The 27,678-nt window shown below is 42.7% G+C and overlaps 1 protein-coding gene across 1 annotated transcript in view; it reads right to left on the minus strand.

Annotated features, from left to right (window-relative positions):
• TMTC2 (transmembrane O-mannosyltransferase targeting cadherins 2) overlaps positions 1 to 27,678 on the minus strand; it is a 289,642-nt gene that overhangs the window by 118,234 nt on the left and 143,730 nt on the right. The window contains exon 4 of the mRNA XM_044280547.1: positions 20,171 to 20,285. Within this exon, the coding sequence (XP_044136482.1) occupies positions 20,171 to 20,285 (115 nt within the window). The remainder of the gene's footprint in view (positions 1 to 20,170; positions 20,286 to 27,678) is intronic.

Genomic DNA, 27,678 nt, shown 5'->3' on the forward strand with positions numbered 1-27,678 from the left:
GAGCACAGCCAGAGAGACTACTGGGTTCTTGGTCATCTCTCTTAGGCTACTTTCACACTAGCGTTTCTATTTTCCAGCATTGAGATACGTCAAAGGGTCTCAATACCTTAAAAAAAACGCTTCCATTTTGTCCCCATTCATTGTCAATGGGGACAAAACGTAACTGAACAGAACGGAATGTTCCAAAATGTATTCAGTTCCGTTTGGTTGCGTTCTCATACCGCATTCTGCAGTTTTCTTTCTGTCATGGGAAGCGGAGCTGTCATAACCCACAATGCAAGTCAATGGGTTTTCTCTGACACAATAGAAAATGGATACGTCCCCCATAGCCTTTCAGTGGAGTTCTTGACGGATCCGTCTTGGCTATGTTAAAGAGAATACTACCGGATCCGTTCATAACGGATGATGATGGTTCTATGATCAGTAACGGAATAATTTTTTCTGAAACCTGCTGGATCCAGCAAAAACGCTAGTGTGAAAGTAGCCATACCAAGGACCTGTGCCTCAATTTTTGTTTGTTGGGGCCGCCAGCTATAGGATGAGTCATGTTTTTTTTAAACTTCTTCCATTTAAGAATTATGGATTCCACTTTGCTTTTGGGAACTTTCAGTGCAACAGAAATTTTTGTACCCTTCTCCAAACAAACCTGTCTGTAAGCGGCATGGGAAGTTATTTTCTATTCATAGCTTGGTTTTTGCTCTTTGTTAGGCTACTTTCACACTAGCGTTCGATCGGATCCGTTCTGAACGGATCCGATCATAATAATGCAGACGGAGGCTCCGTTCAGAACGGATCCGTCTGCATTATTTTTAGCATATAACAGCTAAGTGTGAAAATAGCCTCGTACGGATCCGTCCAGACTTTCAATGTAAAGTCAATGGGGGACGGATCCGCCTGAAGATTGAGCCATATTGTGGCATCTTCAAACGGATCCGTCCCCATTGACTTACATTGTAAGTCTGGACGGATCCGCACGCCTCCGCACGGCCAGGCGGACACCCGAACGCTGCAAGCAGCGTTCAGCTGTCCGCCTGTCCGAGCGGAGCGGAGGTTGAACGCCGCCAGACTGATGCAGTCTGAGCGGATCCGCTCCATTCAGACTGCATCAGGGCTGGACGGCTGCGTTCGGGTCCGCTCGTGAGCCCCTTCAAACGGAGCTCACGAGCGGACCGATGAACGCTAGTGTGAAAGTAGCCTTAGCTGTGAGATCTTATACAGACAGTGGTGTGTCTTTCCAAATCATGTCCAATGAATGGAATTTACGACAGGTGGACTCCAATCAAGGTGCAGAAACAAAGATGATGAAGAGAAATGGGAGGTCCCCAGATCTAAATTTCAAATGTTATTGCAAAGGGTCTGAATACTTATGTCCATGTGAAATTTTAGCTTTTTCCTTTTCAATAAATTAGTGAAGATTTTGAACATTTTGTTTTCACTTTGTCATTATGGGTTATTGAGGGCGGGATGGTAGAAAAAAAACTAGATTTGTTTCAATTTTAGCACATGGCGACAACATACAAAGAGTTTTCAAATGCACTGTAAACCAAAAGTCTGATTGCTATTGATGATGGCCGCTGATTTCCAGTGTTTTAAATGTTCAGATTAAAATGGGATTTTTGTAATCCAGCAGGGACGGGCTTTGCTATATACACTACAGGGAAATTTACCAGTGGGATAATGCCCTGAAGACCCTCACAGATGCTGGCCAGGTACATTTAATACTCACAGGATTAATACTAGGAGCATGAGATACTTATGCATCTAGCCAGCAGCCACAGATGGCTTTCTGAATTCAACTGTATCACCATCCTCAGAATGGTTATAGGGCAGTATTTTATGCTACACTGTGGTACTTGGTTTTCCTGGGGCAGTATTTTGTGCTGCACTGTGGTAGTTGGTTTTGCTGGGGTGGTATTTTGCACTGCCCTACAATATTGCTGGCTCCACCTACTTCTGTTGTCCCTGCCTACTTTTGGTTTGTGTTGGCCATGCCTGTGCGTTACCCCGTCTTCTGTGAATTTGGACTCGCCTACAACTTCGGGCTACTTTTAGTTTTTTCCAGGGCCACTTTAAATTCACAGTCTGCCCCCGTAATCCAGAATAATCTTGCAGGCAGTACAAGTAAAATTTTACAGCATGCTTCGCTTGGAAGCATTATCTAAAGAGCAGCAACAGTGTGTACACCTATTTGATTTAAAGTAACAATAATAGATTCTGTTTAATAGCCTTATAGCCTGTAATTACATTTCTCACTTATTACACTTATGGGTTTTGATAGTTGCTCACATAGATCGGTTTTCTGCTGAATTCTGGTTGCGACCACCATTATACGCAAATACACAGCACAACAGAGACAAAATGTTTTGTTCTGTTTGTGTAGTTATCTTTGACTTTTCCCTTATTTTTTGAAACAACAAATATGTTCTGTTTAGAGCCCACATAATATGAATGCCAAGGAATTCAAATAAAATACAGGCATTGTATCTAAAATATGCTTTCTACAAACTAGGGCTTCAGGATTCATCACTTTTCATGGGTCCAAAGTTACAAAGTAAGAAAACATTAAAGCAAACCACTCAGATGCCATACAAACTACACATTGCAAACACCAAACTTTTAAGTGATAACCTAACATGTAAAAGATTTGGTAAGAACTACAATTAGAGCCTCCTTGACATCAACCTTAGCAGACTAACATCATAGATCTTACAAATAACTGGATGCCTTTAAAGGGGTTCTCCTAACATTTAAAGTTATCCCCTAACCACAGGATAGGATATAAGTGTCTCATCGGTGATAGTCTGACTGCTGGGACACCCACCGATCATAAGAAGGGAGGACCTTTGACTTTTCTAGCCCCTCCTGCATAGCCAATCTCTCTCATAGTAGCTTCTGCCGCTAAGTCGTTATACGGCCCTTGTCCCTCTGTATGAAGCAGTGGTTGAGCACAAGTCTGCTCCATTCATTTCTACAGGACTGTTGAAGATAGCCTGAGTACCATACTTATATTCAGTAGTCGTATAGAAAATGCATGGAGCAGCAGTATGCATGCTGAGCACCACTTCATTCACAGGGAATGGGACACAGGACCCCAATTCTCATAATCAGTCAGGCTAACTGCAAACAGATTTCTACACTAAATAAAAATCTGTATGAAATATGCGGCAAAGCTCCCTTTTTGTAGTGGGTTCAGGGAAATGTTATCACTCTATGGCTGTAAGGAAAGAGGCAGGGGATTTGGAACTTGAAACATTGGAGTAATGATTACAAGACTTCCAATCCAGTATTTTATTTTGTGATGAAAAAACTTTTACATTTTTATTTAATGTCTGACATTATGAGAACCTTTTTAAACTACCTAAGTATCATCAATTAAAATCAGTAACCAATATTAAATAAAATAATGGTATGTAAAATGAAGGATTCCATTAATGTAATTTTTGTATTGATACGTGGGCGTAAAAGTATGACATTTATGTGTAAGGGATGTAAGTACTGCAGCTGAAACCCGGCCACAAAAATATATATTGGAGACGGCGCTATTACCAATCTTTTAAACTCTCATATGCTAGGGTCAGTTACTATGGCAGCCTGAAGCCTTGTAAAGGCTCCGAGGCTTGCCATAGCAAACTGCCTGTAGCGGGGCTTAACAGGCAGGCAGTAAAAAACACATACATAGTATACTATTTATTAAGGTATAAGCAATCAGAGGATCGCATGTCGAAGTCCCCTTAGGGGACTAAAAATGAATAGTAAAAAATACATTTTATATAAATATATATATATATATATATATATCTATAAAAGAAAACACCGCAGCACATCCGTCGGTCAAAATAGTGGATCTTTATTCACCCAAGCGACGTTTCAGTCCTCTTACTGGGACCTTTCTCAAGCAATGTATATATATAAATTTGGGTGTTTCAGTTTTTTAAAGATGTGATTTTTATATGACTTTGTTTACTTCCCGAGTCTTTAGTGATGTAAATGATATACAGTACAGACCAAAAGTTTGGACACACATTCTCATTCAAAGAGTTTTCTTTATTTTCATGACTATGAAAATTGTAGATTCACACTGAAGGCATCAAAACTATGAATTAACATGTGTGGAATTATATACATAACAAAAAAGTGTGAAACAACTGAAAATATGTCATATTCTAGGTTATTCAAAGTAGCCACCTTTTGCTTTGATTACTGCTTTGCACACTCTTGGCATTCTCTTGATGAGCTTCAAGAGGTAGTCACCTAAAATGGTTTTCACTTCACAGGTGTGCCCTGTCAGGTTTAATAAGTAGGATTTCTTGCCTTATAAATGGGGTTGGGACCATCAGTTGCGTTGTGGAGAAGTCAGGTGGATACACAGCTGATAGTCCTACTGAATAGACTGTTAGAATTTGTATTATGGCAAGAAAAAGCAGCTAAGTAAAGAAAAACGAGTGGCCATCATTACTTTAAGAAATGAAGGTCAGTCAGTCCGAAAAATTGGGAAAACTTTAAAAGTGTCCCCAAGTGCAGTCACAAAAACCATCAAGCACTACAAAGAAACTGGCTCACATGCGGACCGCTCCAGGAAAGGAAGACCAAGAGTCACCTCTGCTGCGGAGGATAAGTTCATCCGAGTCACCAGCCTCAGAAATCGCAGGTTAACAGCAGCTCAGATTAGAGACCAAGTCAATGCCACACAGAGTTCTAGCAGCAGACACATCTCTAGAACAACTGTTAAGAGGAGACTGTGTGAATCAGGCCTTCATGGTAGAATATCTGCTAGGAAACCACTGCTTAGGACAGGCAACAAGCAGAAGAGACTTGTTTGGGATAAAGAACACAAGGAATGGACATTAGACCAGTGGAAATCTGTGCTTTGGTCTGATGAGTCCAAATTTGAGATCTTTGGTTCCAACCACCGTGTCTTTGTGCGATGCAGAAAAGGTGAACGGATGGACTCTACATGCCTGGTTCCCACCGTGAAGCATGGAGGAGGAGGTGTGATGGTGTGGGGGTGCTTTGCTGATGACACTGTTGGGTATTTATTCAAAATTGAAGGCATACTGAACCAGCATGGCTACCACAGCATCTTGCAGCGGCATGCTATTCCATCCGGTTTGCGTTTAGTTGGACCATCATTTATTTTTCAACAGGACAATGACCCCAAACACACCTCCAGGCTGTGTAAGGGCTATTTGACCATGAAGGAGAGTGATTAGGTGCTGCGCCAGATGACCTGGCCTCCACAGTCACCGGACCTGAACCCAATCAAGATGGTTTGGGGTGAGCTGGACCGCAGAGGGAAGGCAAAAGGGCCAACAAGTGCTAAGCATCTCTGGGAACTCCTTCAAGACTGTTGGAAGACCATTTCAGGTGACTACCTCTTGAAGCTCATCAAGAGAATGCCAAGAGTGTGCAAAGCAGTAATCAAAGCAAAGGGTGGCTACTTTGAAGAACCTAGAATATGACATATTTTCAGTTGTTTCACACTTTTGTGTTATGTATATAATTCCACGTGTTAATTCATAGTTTTGATGCCTTCAGTGTGAATCTACAATTTTCATAGTCATGAAAATAAAGAAAACTCTTTGAATGAGAAGGTGTGTCCAAACTTTTGGTCTGTACTGTATATGCCAAATTTCAAGAAGATTGGATAATATTTAGGGGTTGCACACATTGATCACTGTTATTACTACTCTCACTCCTGTACCTAGGAGGTTGGTCTAAAAGCGACTTCAGTTTCAGGATCCCAGGGACTCTGCATCAAGCAAGGTGGATGGCAAAGGCAATATATACACTTAAAATTGTCCTCTTCACTAAACAGTTGAATATTACTCAACGAGAATTGAAAGGAATGAAACGGGTAGCACATTTTGTCAGCCTCATATGTTTGCTTTTTGCACGAGGCAATTGTAAGTCGATGGGCTCCAAAGAATGATTTGGATATGCTACAGATTCTGAGCACTTACCCAGATGCAGACATCAAAAAAAGTGCTCTCACAGTTGCTAAGAGACATACAAACGTAGGATTGGCTTTTTTGGACTAACGTATTACTCAGGCTGTTAAGGAAAATATGACTAAAAATTTAGGAACCAAACATGCAAATAAAAAGGAAATGAAACGATTAGAGGATAGAAACCTAGTTTTTGAAGAAAAAAAACGGAGCCATTTCGTTACTAATAAAACAAAGAAGTTCTCTGAATTGTTTGGGATCCACGAAGTGACAGAATACTGTAGTGATTCTCTAAGAAGCCATGTGAACGCTCTTAAGGTGGTCAATGATACCGCAGAAAGAGGAATTGCTCTGATAAAAAAGTTTAACGAATCGGTCAGGGACGAACAACAAAAACAATTCTTGTGGAGGGTAGTCTAGCATCACAGAAAAGTCGTCACCATGCTAACAAAAGAAGGAGTTGCATTGTTAAAAGTTGATTAATATAATAGTTTTGTCTATCATACTACCTATTAATCTTAGCGTCTAGTTATAATATTATTTTAAGTTTGTGATTTCTAGTTTTCCCAATAAAAGTAATTAACATTGAAAAATCTTATTTTTTGCCTATTTTTGCCCAAAGTGTGCAACCTCAATGTTCTTGAAATTTAGCATATATATCTTTTAGATCGGGGCGGAAGCAAAGTATGCAAACATGTATTTACATTTTATTTTTTTCCATTACAAAATGAAACACCCTAATATATATATATATATATATACACACTTAGAAAATAAATAAATAAATATTAACAACTCAAATCATCCCCTTTCCTTTTTTTTTACATATTAAAAGAGATAAACAAAACTAATATCGCTGCAACTGAAAATGTCCAAGCTATTAAAATATTAAGAGACACATCCGTTCATGAGTTGTGTCTACTGTGGCGCTGGTTTAAAGAAAATGTAGACAGATTTCGTTCTAACCCTGCACAATCCCTTTAAAATCTATATAAATAGCTTGATAAAGAAACATGGTGTGAAATAGTTTGTGAAACCATGTGGAGTGGACCTTTTACAGGCTAGTGTTTGTTGAAATATCTTGTACTAATAAGCCGTATGCAATTTGAATTAAATAGCTCTATATCCTTTAGGCTGGATCTCTGCTAAATGCATAGCTAACCAGGGGAAATTTCTCCGTCAACACCCCAGAATGAGGATTAATATCTTGTGTGGATATATGATGGAAATGAGCATTTAAATGCCTTCTGTTTTAAGAAATAAAAAAAAAACTTAAATAATTCAATGTTTTAATTTCTTCTAGCCCTTTTTATCCTAACTGCATCCCAATATTTTTGAAGCCTTATTGCATCCATTCGTCAATGATGACAATTGTATTTTTGTTAATATATCTAAAGATTTTCTCTTCGAACAGGTTCTGCTAAACTCATGTATATGGACAATTCCCTACCAAACTAGACGGTAAATGGCACCCAGAGTGCCACTCATAGTGAGACCCCCCCCCCCCCCCCTCTTTAGTAACAAGGAGGACAGAACAGTAAGGAAGTATCATACAAGTTTTCTCAGGTCTGGCTGAAGGAACATGATTGATAAACTATTTGCTGGCCCTTCGTTTGGCACTACAGTGCACTAGTATAGCGATATTAGAATACCATACACGTAAAGTGTGTTTTCTTGAGGAGTTCCCTTTGAAAAGTCTAAGAAGGTGGACATAAACATTAGACGGACATAGGATAATGATTGCACAACCACTGAATGAACAATCGTCTGGCGAATGATCATCATGCCAATGCAACCACACGCATTTTAGTCTACATTGCCAATATAGCTGTTCAAACTGGCCTCACATGTTTAATGACACCAGGCAAAGGATGAACAATCTTTAACTGAATGAATAATCTTTTACTGTGGGAATGTTATTTTATACAGAATGAATATTACGGCATAGTGACAGCTTTATAGATGATGACCATCTGTCATCAGTCAGCTAAAACAATCATTTGTTAATTTTTTTATTACCCTTATTTCCCTTATACTCCTCCTGACTGCTGCAGCCAATCACTGGCCTCAGTGGTCTTGTTCAATATACTGCTGAGGCCTCAGATTGGCTGCAGATGTTATGAGGAGTTTATGTGGATGTCTTTGCTGCAGCAGAGGTCAGGATCGGAGCTGCAACACCAGAAGTAGCAGAGGATGAACTATATATGCTATTTTATTACTCTATAACAAATGTTGCCTTGGCTGTCTTTTATAACAACAAAGACAGTCCCTTTAAATGTGTACATTTTATTATGTCTATTTTTGATTCTTAAAATAATAAGTTATATTATAATTTAACATATACATTTAGACTCTGCTCTGGTTTTAATTGCCAATAAAAGACCAGAGTATGAATAAACATGTGGTATCGATTTTTGTTCATTTTGTATTTGACACCATCTGTCTGCATCTAAATGGATTACTGATAAGAAGAAATCAGAAGCCATTCATTAGTTTGTGCAGATGGAAAAGCTGCCAGAGCTGTTTTGATAGCCACAAGAGACCCGACAGACACAGGTAGGAATTGCATAATTTCACCAACTCTCTTCATGTTAGCTGAAGATGTGCTAGATATTCAGTGCTGCTATGGCACTAATCAAAGCCGGTTTCCCGTGAAGCCACAGGGGGTTGCGAAATAAAATGCAGAAGTGAATTTATTTAATTAAACAATACAGGAGGCACCTAGATAAGAGTTTATTAAATGCTGCCTGAGCTAAAACAGGTCAAGACAAGCTGTGTACCTTCAGGGACAGCTGGAGGAGAACACTGTCTCCACCCTGGCATGGATCCATTTACAAGGTCCTCCTTGACTCCAGTCTTTAGCCAGGGGATTAGTATAAAGCTTGCCCTATTTACTAACCAGCTGTATGACACAAGCGCCCGGTTTAAGTTACCGCATTTGCCTTAATAAACAGTTATATTCCAGAAAGCAGGAAGGGGATTGGTGTGAAATGTGGAAATAAAAAAAAATCTCAATTTAAGAGAAATGTAAGCCATTAAACATGGTTTTTCTTCACCATGCATAAAAACCTTTATACATTTGTCTATACATTTTGTTTATAGTCTTCCTTTTCCACTTTCAATTAAAATAATTATCCAATGATTAATGTAAAAAATTTCAGTCATTATATAGTACATAACAATCGTGGTAACAAATCTAGAATCAGCCATGTACCTAACATGGAACAAGAACACTTCCAGTTTATTACTCCAGTTTCTCTGCTAGATTTATTTCAGGCTCGCAACTCTGGGGTGTGTCCACTCTCAGGGGGTGTGAGTTCCTTCTGCTGCATCTCTCTCCTTATCACAGCTCAGGGGGCATGTTGTTTGTGCTATAGCTCCCCCCCTGTAAATGTCACAGCTTCTACCAGAAGACAGGATTGGTGGCAGATGATAGAACTGAGCATGTGTGACCACCTCAGGGACAGAGAAAAAAGACGGTGGTGCTATACAGAGAGTATAGACACAGAGTTATCCAACAAAATCTAACAGATTTATCAAGACTGGTGTTTTACATGCTGGTCTTCTGGTCTTAATCTCTCCCCACTTGCATTAGATGTGTCCCAATTATTGAGTCGGACCTTACGCTCCTGTAATTTGCCCACTGGATCCTGGTATTGCCCATACGGCACAGGTAAGTGAGTGTTAGGTCCCGAGCTATTTGAGAAACCTTGGCGCGGTGCTCAGGCTCAGACATGTTCTCCACAGTAGGATATGTTGGCTAATCTCTAAATTTTAACATCAGTATGAGGGTTTAGTAAGACCGCAGAGTGCACCTATCTTTGCAAATATTATTATATTCCACATTTATTAAGAAGCACATGCCTCTTAATACTTGTGACATATCTGTGCAGGTCCATGTGCCAAAGCAGAGATCTACACCAGCAAGGGAGCAGGTGGAGATTTTGGCTATAATGAATGCCAGTTTCCTAACATAGTTTAAAATAAATTTGACAGGCCCCATATAATTTGACAGGCCCCATATGCCGACCCCACAACACTTGCTACTTTGAAAAGTGTAGAGCTTTGCATAAATGCTCCAAAAAGTTGCAAATGTTTGTGCAACTACAGCGTGCGCAACACCTCGTGACTTTATAGCATCAGTTTTCTGATGCAGAGGGGGATGATAAATTCCAACCAAAATTTTTAATTATATGCAATTACAAAAGAGTTCAGATCCAGGTCCCGGATTGAAACATGTGAAGTTCTGGACACTTTTTGTTGGGTAACTGTGTCCTGGCATTCATGTGGATTTGACAGTACTTTGACATATGCCACCCAGCCTCCAGATTCCTCACATCTCAATCCAATTGAGCATCCGAAGAAGGTGCTGGAAAAAACCATTCAATCCATGTACGTATGTCCCACCTTGCAACTTACAGGATCTTCTGGAAAAGTCTTGGTGTCAGATAAAAACAGGACACCTTCAGAGGTCTTATAGAGCCCATGCTTCCACAGGGCAGATCAGTTTTGGCAGCACAAGGGGACTCGCACAATATTAGGCATAAGGCTTTAAGGTTATGGCTTATCAGTGAACATATTGTTTTTGAATAAACTAACCTGCAGTTAGGCATACTGGCCATTGCCACTAAAATATCATTAAAGAGGACCTTTCACAGGCTATGAGCTGTGCGCTGCGATTGGCCAGCACTGCAGCAAGGGACACGCCTAATACAAAAAATCCGTCCAGTACAACAGAGGGAGCTGCAGACACCGGAGTCTATACCGGTCGAACAGAGCGGCGCCCAGACATACTAGTAAGTGCAGGGGGACCCCTGGGCGCCGCTCTGCCCACTGATATAGTTAGTTTTTAGTTTTTAAACTAGTGAAAGGTCCTCTTTAAGAGGAATTTAATCCATGCAGGACTAGTTTATTCCCATGGTGTGGTCATCTCACAATGTGTGAAAAACGCTGTCTGAAAACCACAGATGGAGAATGCAGCATCAGTGCAAGATATAAAATAAATTATTATATAAAGCAAAAATAAATAAATAAATAAAGACGCAGATTGAATCCTCTTTGCTGCAGATATATTCTTGGCTGCAGCCATAGCATTCCTGTATACAGCAGACAAAGCTGGAGCTAATCACGGACCTAGTGGTATATGGCTAGGGACAGATGAGGCTAGTGACTGATTGCAGCAGTTACAGGAGGTATATGGGCAAACCATAACTCCAGCTAAGTAAGCAATGCACAGAGCTGGAAGTGGCAGGGGATGAAATACATTCCTTTATTACTTCATGACAATTTCTGCCTTTGGGGAGATTTTTTACCCTTTTAAATACCGTTTTTTCAGATCACTCGAAAAGTCATTTAATGGAAATAATTTTTAAAAATTGTACTTTCTTGGTTCTTGAGGCTATGGGGGGAAGTGGAACAGACACAGTTGGGAATTAAAAATTTCATGCATGTGATTTTTTTTTAAATCTTTTTTTTATTTTATAGTTATTGGAAACCGAAAGCAAAGTCTAGCCAGCTGAGAAGTCGATTTGGAAACCCTGCGATTTATGGGGCCTTTGAATCTAAGTGTGGATTACTGTTACCTGTAGGAAATTTCCTTATTTTCTAATATAAACTATCACGCAAATGCTGGAAAAAAGAATCAATTCATTACTACCACCATGTAAGTCGCTGGGAGCCAGTGATAAATATTTGCCTTTAAATACTTGTGTAATGACAGTTTCTACTTGGCTTTCTGTATAGCAAAATAAACAGAGACCAAATGAATCTGGGAACGTGTTTCATGTCATACCTACAACAACCTGAATGAACAACTGAACCAATTAACAGCTTTATTGAGTGTTTATTAAAAAAAATGCATTGAATTTGCACTTCAGGCTGTTAAACCACAAGATATATAGAAGTGTGGTTGCCACTTTTCTCTAGTGTCATTAACAGAGGATAAAGTGCATATCCCGGTTCTAATTGAACACGGAAGCAATCAATAAACATGGGCTGTAAAGGATTCCATTAGTCCACTAATAGATATGTACATGTCTTCCCAGAAGATAAAACTATGCACCTTGATTGACTTCTATAACACATGAACAATTAATTACTGCTATGGGCATGACTCCAATCAAGATGTTTCCTATCAAATAAATAGTGTGCTTTCCTTAATCTGGGAAATACATTTAAAAAAGCCTCACAACTGACTAAAATAATAAAATAAGTCATATCTTACCGATTCTCAGCCGCTGCCATTCTAACACTTCCCGATCCCCTAAGTCTTTATTTCCTGCTCCCTCTCAGGCAGAAAAGACCTCTCAGCCACAGCGGTGACCCTCCTCAGTAAGTGATTATCTTTGTGGTCATTTCCCGCATCTCGAGAGGGACCAGGATGTACAGTATAAAAGAGCGGAGGACTAGAAAGCATTGAAATGGGGCAATGGGGATCCGGTAAGGTCCTGAATAATTAGGAACCTGGTGATTGGCTTAAGTACAAGTCCAGGATAATTTATAACGTCACAGAAAGTGTCCTCTTTTCCTGCTTTTCCTATATTGAAGACCTATCCTATCTTATACTGATGACTGCCGATCAGCTGTAGGAAGAGAACGAGTGCTAGATTCTATTCATTGTTTATGTGCTCTCTACTGACATTGCTGCGGCGAGCAGTGTAATTATAACTTTTCTGTACCATTAAAGTGAATGGATGCAGAAGCTCTAATTACAGTGCTCAGTGGTGCAACGTTGATGGCAAGCAGGTAAACAGAAAAGAGAATGCAGCGCTCCTTCGCGAGTCAGACTCCCATTGATCTGATATTGGTGGATAGATAATCAACATGGCAAAAGCTGAAAACTCCTTTAACATGACACATACTGCACACTGGATGCATAAAACAGAAAGATTTGTTTTGCACATAACATCTAACGGTGCCTCAGGAAAACACCTACAAGTCATCTTCCCATCCCAACATTTCTTTAGTAATATACATAATGCGGTTTGCTCTGTCATAACAGCCTACTCGCTACTTTTCATGTATGACAAACAGTTAACTTGGCCTTGAACCCCTTCCCAATAATGTTAATCCAGGTGCACCAGGAGCCTGCAATAGGAAATTAAACTTTCCAAGTAATAGATTTCTGTTGGCAATTAGGGGACACATGGGAAGCCCACTCTAATGTCCAAAACCTGTCCAACTTCTCTATTAGCTAGCCCCAAATGTACAATGTATCATTTCCTATTTACTGGGAGAGTTCATTAGCTACACATACCATTGGAATGACAGAACCAAATGATTACTTACATCATTATCACAGAGGTTTCTTCTCTAAGAAAAACCCTACTTTTTATTTCTGCCATGCTTCTACCTATTCTTGAGATGGAAAATAAGTCTATTTGTTCAGTTTTGTAGACAATATAAAGTGCTACTAGGTAGAGCGGTAGCTAGATCATCCTTCATTCAGGGGCAAAATCCAGTTTGCTGCTTTAGTCTAAATACCCTATCCAAGGTAAGGAGGCTTATTGGTGCCCCCGAACACCACAAGCACCCAAGGTACAAGCCCTGCCAGATACTCCCAGCTATGAATCTATGATGATTTTACTACTTTCCTATGGAGCCCTATTACAGGCAAGGGCTCCATAGGAAATACTGTGCAGCAGCCTCCTGTCATTCACAAAGACAGGGGCTGCTGCACACAAGCTCTGGCTACTCCGATTGCCACACGGGGGAGCCGGAGCAGCACCGAAAGCGCTCTCAGATGCCGTAGTCAGGATTGACCACGGCATCTAAGGGGTTAAATGTCCGCGATCGGCATTACTGCCGGTTGCGGACATAAGCCGCGGGTGTCTGCTATAAGAAGCTCAGGAGCAGGCGCCATCTTTAAAAACCTGGCCAGCACCATACTATTACGACGCTGGTCAGGAAGGGATTAAAGCAGAGGGGATCTTAAAGGGCTACATCTCACATTAAGAACAGGGCTATATCGCTGAAATAAGAAGAGTACTTTTTAATGCATTCCCCAAAGATTTTAAAGGGGTTACATGAAATTATTAAACTCAGAAGGAAGGGGTTGCTTTTTTGTCTGCAATAGCATACATAGCCCATGGACAAGAGTGGCACTGTGGTGTTATTACATGTGTATGTCCTTACAATGGACATATATTGCTTAAAGGGAATGTGTCTTCAGAAAATGACCTATTGTTTAGATCACGTTTTCACATGAAAAATATTTTAAAGAATTTTTGGTGATGCTTTTTTTTTTTTTTTATTTCCCCTTGGCACTTTTTTTTTGGGCACTGGCCACTAAGCGCCATTTAATAGGCATCACTGCTTGATCTGTACAGATAACTTTACTGCAGTTATCCGTTTATCATTACAGGCAGGATTAGAACGACAGACATCAGCTATATATAGATGACACAGGATCTGATCACTCACAAAAGATGATTGTCAAAGCTTATCTACTCCCTCCTGACCTCTGCAGAGGTCACAGAGCTTGCCTAGAAAACTCTCCCATAAAAGTCAATGTCCATTGTGTGTATGATCCCTGTGGCTGGTGTAAAGTAATTGTTTAAATGCTGTTAAGAACAGCTCAGGCAGCAAGATGGCCGCCCCATAATCACTTTCAGGAAATAGAATAAAAAATCTACAATGGGAAAATAAACACAGATCAGAAAAAAGTATGTGTCGATATTAGGGCTGCAGTAAACGATTATTTTAGAAATCGAGTATTCTATCGATTATTTTTTACGATTAATCGAGTATTCTAATTTAAAAAAAATGAATTAATAGACTGTTTTCCTTTATAAAAACTCACCAGACCCCCTGCCATCAGTCCCCAACGCCCTTCATTCTCCCCCAGTGCCATCAGCTCTCTCCCCTTGTGCCATCAGCTCAGCAGGGATAGTGCACACAGTGATGTCACAGTGCAGGGATAGTGTGCTCGGTGATGTCACAGTGCAGGGATAGTGTGCTCGATGATGTCACAGTGCAGGGATAGTGTGCTCGGTGATGTCACAGTGCAGGGATAGTGTGCTCGGTGATGTCACAGTGCAGGGATAGTGTGCTCGATGATGTCACAGTGCAGGGATAGTGTGCTCGATGATGTCACAGTGCAGGGATAGTGTGCTCGATGATGTCACAGTGCAGGGATAGTGTGCTCGGTGAGGTCACAGTGCAGGGATAGTGTGCTCGGTGAGGTCACAGTGCAGGGATAGTGTGCTCGGTGAGGTCACAGTGCAGGGATAGTGTGCTCGGTGATGTCACAGTGCAGGGATAGTGTGCACAGTGATGTCACAGTGCAGGGATAGTGTGCACAGTGATGTCACAGTGCAGGGATAGTGTGCACAGTGATGTCACAGTGCAGGGATAGTGTGCACAGTGATGTCATGGTGAAGGGATATACCCACATCAGAGACTAAAAGGAAACAAAACCCAAACCACCCTGAACCAGCCACTAACGACAGGGGGTGCTCTAACACCCTATGCTGCCAATCATCAGCCCCTCTAAACAAGGCCAGTGAGCACTACTACCCCTATCATCCTCTGGCCATTCCGGCACAGGTGACACAGCTCTAACTAGAAGTCCATGCTCCACCACTGGGTGGTAAACGTGTTATCATAGGGGTTCTCCGTGCTGGGACACACATGGCGAGCACTAATCACACAGTGCCCCTCCACACATGCAGCCACTTACCAGCCTTCTGCCGACAACCAGCAGCCAGCAGTTCTGATCTGTACCGCCACTCGCGCCCCGCCTCCTCCGCTGCCAGCCACTCAGCACACAGCGTCGGGTCATAGTGCGCGCTTATGTGCACTATGACCTGACGATGTGTCAGGATCCAGTACAGCGCGTTGCGGGCCGGCGGGTGACCACGGAGCGGTGAGAAATAGCAAGCGCTTCACTCCCGCTCCATGGTCACATGACACAAACGAATCCTCGATGCAAAAAATTTGCATCGAGGATTATTTTGTGTCGAATTACTCGATTAAATCGAGTAATCGTTTAAGCCCTTGTCGATATCAGAAAAAATAGGGTTGTTTCCGTGCGTGTCATCCGCAGCGTGAATGAGAGCCAAGCCGCGCTCTGGAGAGCAGAGACACAGAGCATTAACATGATTGTTAATGCTCTTTTCCTCTCTGTGACCTTTTTACTACAAAATCACGGTGACAACTTTATCTCACTGTGATATTGTAGTGAAAAGTTCACAGAGAAGCACAGAGCATTATCAGCCATGTTAATGCTCCTTGTCTCTGCTGTCCGGAACGGGGCTTGGCTTTAACGCTGCGGATGACACGCACGGCATCCCCCTGTGTGAAACAGCACTTATAGGTGACACATCCCTTTAAATTTAAGAGCATGCATGGTGCTCATCAATACAAATAAAAAACTTCATTGTGAAAATGAGGAATGTTGTCCATTTTGATGCCATAATTGAGCTGAGAATGAAAATCTTCACAATATTCCCTTTAGATGCTAAAAAAGTAGTTATTTAATGGGGTATTCCCTTCTAAACATATGTGGTGTATCGCTGGAATATGGTGCCCCCAAAGTGAAAAGTCGAGCGAGCCTAAAGTCTTATAGCAGTGAATGGGGAGAATTGCAACGCAATGCGGTGTGCTCTCCTCCACTCTCGAGCTAAGAGTGGGTTCCACCTGACATTTGTGGTGGGACCTGCACCTGACATTTGTGGTACATTCTAGCTAACGGTATATACCACAAATCTGTAGATAGGAAAACCCCTTTAACTTCTGAACAATTCTGTAGTTCATTTGGCTAATTTAGCAAAATCAAGAAAGTGCACTATACCGTGAGAAAGTGCGAGCTCCAGACAAGTGGAGCAATGCATGTGATATACAGTAGGAGGATACACAGCACAGGTTTCTGTTATCTCCCAGGTAGACACACCAGGCTTTAGAGAATGAAATACACTTTATTTACACACAGGTCAAGGCGAGGCTGCAAAGCTTTATTAATCTGGTTATGCCTGTGTTGCAGCACATCACCATAAGATTTTATGCTTTGTGATTTGAAAATATACGCAGCGAGAATTGTGAGGGAAGATTAGCTTTATGGTATGCAGCCTTCTGCTGCCAACATCATTTGTGTACAGAGCCCTATATGTTGGCTTCATGAGATGAAGAGCATTCTGCCAGGCAAGAACAAATACATTACTAAGCCACCATTCACAAAGGGTTTTTTACCAGCAGAATTTGGCGCGGATGTTGCCCTGGGCACCTGATGAGGTCGGCTTTGTGTTACTTTTCTGTTAACCTTTGTGTACGGTACAGAACCCTGAAGAAGCTCCTGTCCTCAAAGAACATAAATACAGCCTCAATCAGCAACTTCTGACTTTTATATCTAGGGACTTGATATTATCTGCTTAATCTTCATTTTGTATTGTGAGTTGATATTTTGGGAGAATTGGACACAATTACTGGTTTTCCACAGAGCTTCAACTTACAATGGGTCTTCTGGAGCAAACTGATATGGCACCTTGAGGAACTACAGTATAGAAAAAATTTAAGGGAACTTGTCAGCTGCACTATGCTGCCCTCATTGAGGACAGCATCAGACTCATCTGTCTGGCAGCGCTGGTGCACATTGGGGGTTAAGAAAGGCTAGTACTATAAAACTATGCTGTCCAAGGTAAGAGCAGCATAAGGAAGCTGTCAGTTTCGCTTTAAACAGCAACTAAAAACGATATGATGTTAAAAGGTGACGCATAACTTCTTCAAGACATGAAAGTGGTTGTCCAGGTTCTAGATACTGATGAATTATCCTTAGGATAGGTCATCAATATGGGACTGGTGGGATTCCGACACCTGGCACCCCCACATATCAGCTGTCAAGTCAATCAGAGCTTATCTACAGCAACCCAGCATGAGTACTGCACAGTGGATGGAGCTGTCTGCTTCTGGCTCTGGTCACCGCGTTATTTCTGGCACTTGGGCACCGAATAGCCATAAACCCTACAGTGATCCAGGGGCAGGGAGCTGTCAGAGTCCTCCTCATGGCCACCAGCCAGGTACAAAAAGATCTGATGCTCTCAGCATTATCTAATTCAGGATCATCAGGCACTTATGCACCTGGTCAGTGGCCACAGGTGCCCTCCTGAATTCAATGATATTGCCGCCCTTAGGACGGTGATACAGTTGAATACTGTGGCTCGAGTAGCAGTATTTTGTGTTGCACTGTTATGTTTGGTTCTGCTGAGGCAATATTATGTTCTGCACTATAGTGTTGCTGGCACAACCTACTGCTAATGGCCTACATTCGTTGGCTCCGCTTATTTTGTTGCTTCTCCTTCTGTCAGTTTGGACCCATCTACAACCACTTTTAGTTTTTTTCCATGGCCACTTTTAGTTTCCAGTCCAAGCCTGCTGGCACTAATTGACAACAGCTGATAGGTGGGGTGCAGAGTGTTGGATTCCAATTGATCTGATATTGATGACCTATCCTAAAGGACAGCTCATCAATATCTATGGCCCAGACAACCCCTTTAATAGCGTTTGGTCACTGTAAAAGTCGAAAAGGTGACATTTGGTTTTCATTCCATATCCAGTAAACCACATTTAGGTCCTCACAAGCAAAATATTAACTTGTCATCTTTAACCCCTTCCTAACAGATCTGCCTTAATGGTACAGCGGATGTCCGATCTTTAAAGATGGCACCCGCTCTGGATGACATAGCTGTTGGGTGTAGGGTAGGTCGATACCGGGATTTGCCTTTTACCGATACTAGGCTGCACTAATGTAATTGCGGGGCTCCGATCTGTTACCATGGCAGCCAGGACGCTACTGAACCACTGGCTGCCATGGTAAGATCCCTGCTGCTCTGTGTACTATGCACAAGGCAGCAGGGAGAGTGTGAAGTCCTATTCACCCTAATAGATCTCTATCAGGGTAAATAGGACAAGGGATTAAATATCCCAGGTTCTAGCCCCTAGAAGAGGGCTAATAGTTATTAAATAAAAACTATATATAATAATAATATTAAGTATAAATCACCCCCTTTCACAATTTTACATTAAAAAATATAAACAAATAAATTACATATCACCACGTCCGAAAAGTCCAAACTTTTAAAATATAAAAAATATCTCCTATGCGCCGTAACAGAAAATAAATAAATAAATACTGCGTGATTTGCTATTTTTTAGTCACCTTGTACCCCCCCCCCCCCAAAAAAAATAGGATAGGACTGATCCGGATGGGCAGGACGTACCATTAAATGCAGAATGCACGCAGCTTTTTTGGTGTTTTTTTCGCGTGGTATCGAATGGTATGGAGTATCGCAATACTTTTTTATGGTATCGAAATTGAATCAAAATTTTGGTGGGATCGTGACAACCCTAGTTGGGTTCATGCTTTTTCACACAGCAGACAGCCCTCAGACGCTGTAGTCAAATAAGACAACGACAACTGCAAGGTAAACAACCCAGAAGAACACGCTCTGGGCAGGAATGCCTTCCCCTGGCTGAAATCAGGGAAAGCATTCCTTAGTAGTAAAACGCCAGAGCCTGTACAAGGCTTCTAGGTCTAATACTGGCATATTCCAATAAAAGCCTGTAGGTATCAGCATAGCATTGGAATTTACTGAACGTTGTATTCCGTAACGGATAAATTAGTTATATAAGTTAGTGAGTATATAATGATAGTATGTTGGGGTCCCCTTTGGGGGCCTAAAAAAAAAGTAAAGTAAAAGTGAAGGAAAAAAAAGGAATAAAAACATTTTCAAAGCTATAAAAAAAAAAAAAAAAAAAATCTAATCACCACCTTTCCCTAAAATTGAACCTTTCCCCTGCGAGGGTTTTTAGTTTCTGCATCTTCATTTTTTACTCTCTGCATTTCCGGGCGCCATAACTTTTTTATTTTACCATGCACATGACTGTATGAGGGCTTGTTTTTTGCAGGACAAGTTGTACTTTCTAAATCCAGCTGGGAGGTGGAAAAAATTCCAAATGGGGTATTAATTGGAAAAAACTAGAAATTAGAAAGGCTATGGCTTCAGAAAGGCAAGGAGTAAAAAATTTGAATGCAAAAAGGGAAAGGCTTAAAGGTATAGATAGGCCTAATAAAGACTGCTTTGCAGAAGTATAACACAATCCAAGCAAACATCATTGTTCTTTTTATTATTATGGAGTTTATTTTCAGAGGCTAAAATAGAGAGAATTATTACAGCATGAAGGACTCCCTCCCATTATATTTAGTAGTGGGACACCCAGCATACAATACTTACAGGTTATACAGCATATCAGCCATATTGCTTCGGTAGTACAAAGCATTTCTGTAGGCTTTTTCTGCTTCAGAAATCTTGCCCTGGCTCTTCAGTACATTCCCAAGGTTACCCCATGCTGGAAAAAAAAAAACACAACTGTTAATTTTTCTGCATGTTCCCCTTTAAGAAACACATAATATGAAAACCTCAGGTATCATTTTACCTGATCACATTTTAGCAAACCAAAGGAATTGATGCCAATTTTTTCTTTAGACAATATCACGATAATGACTTTTTCTGGTAGGAAATATATTATTTTCTGCTTGACACCGGCATACAAAGTAAGTCCATTCATTTCTGACAATGTCACACTCATTACTAGCTGCCGCAAACAGCGGATGCTGCAAGCTTTCATTCTAGGAGGGCTTCTGCATCAGCTCTCCTGCTGTCAAGCAATAATGCTATTCTACAAAGATCAACTAATAATGACAAATGTTCCAGCACAAGTAATTACTTCAGCAGAGGAAGTGTCTGCTGAATCATGAAGAGCTTCGGCAGGACTCAGATGGGAAAAACTCAGCAAAAAGAATAGCTGTCCTCACCAGGACAGTGCGGCTGAGGCCACGGCTCATCAGAAAGAGAAATCTTACAAGTAACATTGGATGAGGAAATTTCACTGTCAAAGCAGAAGTAAAATACAAGTGTTCTGTGCAGTAATATCAAAGCTAACAACAGAATCACTGCATCTATGAGCAGATTAAAGGGGTTGCCCCACAAAAAATATTCCACAGTTTTCAAACCAGCACCAGGATCTGAATACTCTTGTAATTGAATGTATTTGAAAATTTAGCATAGCCACTGAGTTATACCATAAAATATATCTGTATAGCGCCACCTGCTGTTTGTTTGTTTTTAATTTCTTTGTCCTGCTCACTGAGATGGCTGCACATGCTCAGTTTCATTCTTCACCTGTCTCCTGAGCTATAATAGGTAGAGCATGGACATGCCCCCTTAGCTGTAGCACTAAAGACCCCATCCTTAAAGGGAACCCGTCACCAGGATTTTGCGCATAGAGCTGGGGATATGGGCTGCTAGATGGCAGCTAGCACATCTGCAATACCCAGTCCCCATAGCTCTCTGCGCTTTTATTGATGTCACAGAGCTGGAGTGCCGAAATCTCGCGATGCGCGAGCAAGCGCATGCGCAGTATCGGCATCATATTCATTCCCTGTACTGGCATCAGCACAGGAAACGAACTACGCATGCGCTAGCTCGCGCATCGCGAGATTTCAGCGCTCCAGCTCTGTGACGTCAGCCAGCAAGGAGGAGATTCGGAGGATGCGGGGCGGTGCTGGGCTCCTTTCCGCTTGACTCATCTCCGGATACAGGACTCATATCAGGTCATTTGCATATGGATCAAAACTGTTTTTTAACACAATAAAAGTGCAGAGAGCTATGGGGACTGGGTATTGCAGATGTGCTAGCGGCCATCTAGCAGCCCATGTCCCCAGCTCTATGCGCAAAATCCTGGTGACAGGTTCCCTTTAAGCTGTTAGCTTGATATAAATCTAGCAGAGAAATGAATGGGGAGATCTCTGGATCCAACTGAGGTACAGAGCTGGTTCTAGCTTTGCTAAAAAGAGATTTTCATGTAAAATGTCAACACCAAAATTTTGTTTCGGTTTCGATACCAAGAAAAAGTATTGTGATACTCAATAACACACTAAAAATAAAAAAATCACAAAAATACCCACACATTAAGGCCTCATGCACACAACAGTATTTTTTCACGGTCCGCAAAAACGGGGTCCGTAGGTCCGTGATCCGGGACCGTTTTTTCGTCCGCGGGTCTTCCTTGATTTTTGGAGGATCCACGGACATGAAAAAAAAGTCGTTTTGGTGTCCGCCTGGCCGTGCGGAGCCAAACTGATCCGTCCTGAATTACAATGCAAGTCAATGGGGACGGATCCGTTTGACGTGGACACAATATGGTGCCATTTCAAACGGATCCGTCCCCATTGACTTTCAATGTAAAGTCTGGAGTCCCTTTTATACCATCGGATCTGAGTTTTCTCCAATCCGATGGTATATTTTAACTTGAAGCGTCCCCATCACCATGGGAACGCCTCTATGTTAGAATATACTGTCGGATATGAGTTAGATCGTGAAAACTCATTTCCGACAGTATATTCTAACACAGAGGCGTTCCCATGGTGATGGGGACGCTTCTAGTTAGAATATACTACAAACTGTGTACATGACTGCCCCCTGCTGCCTGGCAGCACCCGATCTCTTACAGGGGGCCGTGATCAGCACAATTAACCCCTCAGGTGCCGCACCTGAAGGGGTTAATTGTACTATCATATCCCCCTGTAAGAGATCAGGGCTGCCAGGCAGCAGGGGGCAGACACCCCCCCCCCTCCACAGTTTGAATATCATTGGGCCAGTGCGGCCCCCCCCCCTCCCTCTATTGTAATAATAGGTTGGTGGCACAGTGTGCGGCCCCTCGCCCCCCCCTTCTATTGTAATAATTCGTTGGTGGCACAGTGTGCGCCCCCCCCCCCCCCCCCCCTTCCTCCCTCTATTGTAATAATTAGTTGGTGGCACAGTGTGCGCCCCCCATCGGCCCCCCTCCCTCTATAGCATTAACAACATTGGTGGCCAGTGTGCGGCCTCCCATCCCCCCCCCCCCCCAATCCTTGGTGGCAGCGGAGTTCCGATCGGAGTCCCAGTTTAATCGCTGGGGCTCCGATCGGTAACCATGGCAACCAGGACGCTACTGCAGCCCTGGTTGCCATGGTTACTTAGCAATAGTAAAAGATTCATACTTACTGCGAGCTGCGATGTCTGTGTCTGGCCGGGAGCTCCTCCTACTGGTAAGTGACAGTTCATTTAGCAATGCGCCGCACAGACCTGTCACTTACCAGTAGGAGGAGCTCCCGGCCGGACACAGACATCGCAGCAGCCAGCAGGTAAGTATGAATCTTCTACTAATGTACTATTGCTAAGTAACCATGGCAAACAGGACTGCAGTAGCGTCCTGGTTGCCATGGTTACCGATCGGAGCCCCAGCGATTAAACTGGGACTCCGATCGGAACTCCGCTGCCACCAATGATCGGGGGGGGGGGGGGAGATGGGAGGCCGCACACTGGCCACCAATGTTGTTAATGCTATAGAGGGAGGGGGGGGGGCCGGGGGAGGCCGCACACTGTGCCACTAACGAATTATTACAATAGAGGGAGGAAGGGGGCGGGGGGGCCAGGTGGGCGGGGCGCACACTGTGCCACCAACAAATTATTACAATAGAGGGAGGAAGGGGGGCGGGGGGGGCACACTGTGCCACCAACGAGTTATTACAATAGAGGGACGGAGGGGGGGGGGGAATCGGGCACGCACTGGCCACCAATGATATTCAAACTGGGGAGGGGGGGGGTCTGCCCCCTGCTGCCTGGCAGCCCTGATTTCTTACAGGGGGATATGATAGTACAATTAACCCCTTCAGGTGCCGCACCTGAAGGGGTTAATTGTGCTGATCACGGCCCCCTGTAAGAGATCGGGTGCTGCCAGGCAGCAGGGGGCAGTCTTGTACACAGTTTGTAGTGTATTCTAACTAGAAGCGTCCCTATCACCATGGGAACGCCTCTGTGTTAGAATATACTGTCGGATATGAGTTTTCACGAAGTGAAAACTTAGATCTGAAAAAGCTTTTATGCAGACGGATCTTCGGATCCGTCTGTATGAAAGTAACCTACGGCCACGGATCACGGACACGGATGCCAATCTTGTGTGCATCCGTATTCTTTCACAGACCCATTGACTTGAATGGGTCCGTGAACCGTTGTCCGTCAAAAAAATAGGACAGGTCCTATTTTTTTGATGGACAGGATACACGGATCACGGTCTCGGCTGCAAAACGGTGCATTTTCCGATTTTTCCACGGACCTATTGAAAGTCAATGGGTCCGCGAAAAAAAACGGAAAACGGCACAACGGCCACGGATGCACACAACGTTCGTGTGCATGAGGCCTAAAGAGGACCTGTCACCACTCCTGACATGCCTGTTTTAATAGCTTCATGCATGGGAGTGTGTACCTGTATAGTCTGACAATGATAGAGTGAGACTGTGCAGGGACACATCCCCAACTGGTAACACCTTTACAGCAAGCAGCTAGCAATTCATTCACAACTTCTAGTAGAAATTATAAAAGAATGGCACAACATAGAGTCATAAGAATAGAGGCTCCAGAATTGCTATTACATGGGGAATGCATGGAGCTATTAAAACAGCCATGTCAGGAGTGATGGCAGGTCCTCTTTAACCTCAAGTTGCCGGCTTAATACGATCATGGTGTTGCCGAACTTCTTAGTGTATGAATTCACAGGAAAAAGAAAACAGCAGTCTGGTTTGAAGTTGTTTGATAGCAGCACTTATACAAGCAGACAAAGCGAGTTTGTGAGCGTTCACGTGTTTGATTTCAAGTGTGTGTTTGTATTAAGTGTGTGACGTTAGATTAAGTGACTTAAAGGGGTTTTCCAATCACAGACAATGGGGGCATAGGATCGCTAAGATATGCCCTTATTGTCTGATAGGTGCCTGTATGTAAAGTCCTGTCTAAAGCCCACACTCTGGGAAGATATAAGTGAGGGACATGAACATGTAGTCACTGTGGGTAGAAATACATGGAGGTAAACAATAATAAAATACTGATAGGCGTTTGTTATAAGCCATCTAATATACCGGAGTCCACAGAAAATCTACTTCTAAGGCCTCATGCACACGACCGTTGTGTGCATCCGTGGCCGTTGTGCCGTTTTCCGTTTTTTTTCGCGGACCCATTGACTTTCAATGGGTCCGTGGAAAAATCGGAAACTGCACCGTTTGGCAGCCGCATCCGTGATCCGTTTTTCCTGGCCGTGAAAAAAATATGACCTGTCCTATTTTTTTCACGGCCAACGGTTCACGGACCCATTCAAGTCAATGGGTCCGTGAAAATCACGGATGCACACAAGATTGTCATCCGTGTCCGTGATCCGTGTCCGTGATCCGTGTCCGTTTTTTCCTATCATTTTAATGGCAAACTTGACTTAGATTTTTTTTTCATTTTTCATGTCCGTGGATCCTCCAAAAAACAAGGAAGACCCACGGACGAAAAAACGGTCACGGATCACGGACCAACGGAACCCCGTTTTGCGGACCGTGAAAATAAACTGTCGTGTGCATGAGGCCTAAGAGAAATAGATGAGGTGGCAAATCATAATGAGTTGGTTATTATGGGGGACTTCAACTACCCAGATATAGACTGTGAATCTTAAAGCTGTATATCTCATAAAGCAGTGATGCCCAACCTACGGCACGCGGGCAAAATCCGGCCCGCGAAGCTGTGTCATGCGGCCCATGCGACTCCCTGGAAAAAGTCTACCAATACACCTTAGACTTTCCCCCCACATTCATCAGCGCAGTGAGCGCTGTGAACAGCACGGACAGCGCAGCGATGCTGCCTGTGCCTGAAATAACCAATAGCAAAGCTCCTTACAGCAAGGAGCTTTGGTATTTGTTGGTATAGGTGCGCGCCGGAGCAATACAGGTCCTGCAGCAGGGAAGCCGGTGGGAGCTGGAAGGAGAAGGGGCCGGCTCCAGGGGTGGCTGTTGTAAGGAGAGCGGGGTGCGCTGCCCGAGGACCTTGGGAGCTCCCCCCTCCTCCTGTCACGCCACTAGTGACCCTGCTCCCCCCTCCTCCTGTCACGCCACTAGTGACCCTGCTCCCCCCTCCTCCTGTCACCTCACTAGTGACCCTGCTCCCCCTTCTCCTGTCACCCCACTAGTGACCCTGCTTCCCCCTCCTCCTGTCACCCCACTAGTGACCCTGCTCCCCCTTCTCCTGTGACCCCACTAGTGACCCTGCTCCCCCTCCTCCTGTCACCCAACAGGGAAGAAGCTGAACAGACTCCACCGACTATGATGGGATCCATTCAGTTTCCATTCGGAATCCTGTATTTTTACTGGACACAAAAGTGCCCCATACAAGGCTTTTTTGTCTGGTCTTTTGACACAATCTGCAACATAGGCTCCAAATGCAGCCTTCAACGCAGATTTGAAGGCCTACGTATTATGTATTGTAGTAATGTTCACGCGTGCCTCCTCACAGTGTTTGCATTTCTTTCTCGCAAAGCTACCTGGTTCTGGACCCGCAAAATTAATACCATGTCTAGTGCGGCCTTCAGATAAAAAAATGGTTCGGCACCACTGTCATAAAGTAAACAGGTTCTTAGCAATAACCAAAAAAAATGTACTTTCCTAACTGGTTTAGGACCCGACTAGAGGAATGGCCATACTGGACTTAGTACTAACCAATAAACCTGACAGAACAACAGATGTGCAGGTTGGGGGACACCTGAGAAATAGTGACCAGAAAATAATAACCTTCCAATTGTTATTAAAAAGAGGCACAAAAATACCAAACTTCCAAAAAGCTAAATTTGACCAGCTAAGAGAGACCATTGGCATAACTGGGACAAATAAAAATACAGCCACAAAATGGGATATTTTTAACACTTAAGATACCGGAGGTTTTTAGTTTTTTCGTTTTCATTTTTCTTCCCCATCTTTCTTCAGCCATAACTTTTTTATATTTCCATTCACATAGCTGTATGAGGGCTTATTTTTTGCGGGACAAGTTGTACATTCTAATGTCACCATTAATTATGACATACCATATAGTGGGAAGCGGTTAAAAAAAATTCCAAATGGGGTGAAATTGGAAAATAAATGCAATTCCTCCACCGTTTTACGGGTTTTGTTCGCACGGCGTCCCGTTTAGGTTAGTACGATTACAACGATACCCCACATGTATAGGTTTTGTATGTCTAAATACTGTAAAAATACATTTAAACTTTGAAAAAATATATGTAAAAAAATTGACATCACCATATCCTGACCCACATAACTTTTTTATAGTTATATCTACTGAGCTGTGTCTGGGCTTAAAGGGAATCTGTCACCTATTTTGACCATATAAAACCGTTAACATAGCAATGTGGAATAAAGTACCTTCATTCCTGCATGTCTTCTTTCTTTTATTCAACTTTATATTTTTATTAAAAAGCAATTTTTCTGATATGCAAATGAAGTCTCAAGGTGCCCAGAGGGGCGTTATTACTCTGCTCTAGTGCCCAGTAATGCCCCCCTGCAGTGCCCAGCCAGCCTTTCATCCAAGCCCAGCACGCCTCCTAAGAAATAAATGTCCTACCACATACTTTCCGAACGGCGCCGCCCCCTCCCCACTACGTAATTTAATTTATTCACTGCACCTTTGTGGCTTCCTCCTCTCTTGTCCTCCGAAATCCGGCGCAGGCGCAGTATCGCTGAGTGCCTGCGCCGGTAGGATACTACTGCTCCAGAGGGCCTCAAAAGTGTCACTGAACATTTTTAAAATATATTAAAAGTTCATGTTAGGATGGGGCAATACCTAATATGTTTATTTTATTTAGATTTTTTATATGTAAAAATGGGAAAGAGGGATGATTTAAG

This window comes from Bufo gargarizans, chromosome 2 (genome assembly GCF_014858855.1).
Source record: "Bufo gargarizans isolate SCDJY-AF-19 chromosome 2, ASM1485885v1, whole genome shotgun sequence".
NCBI classification, from domain to species: Eukaryota; Metazoa; Chordata; class Amphibia; order Anura; family Bufonidae; genus Bufo; species Bufo gargarizans.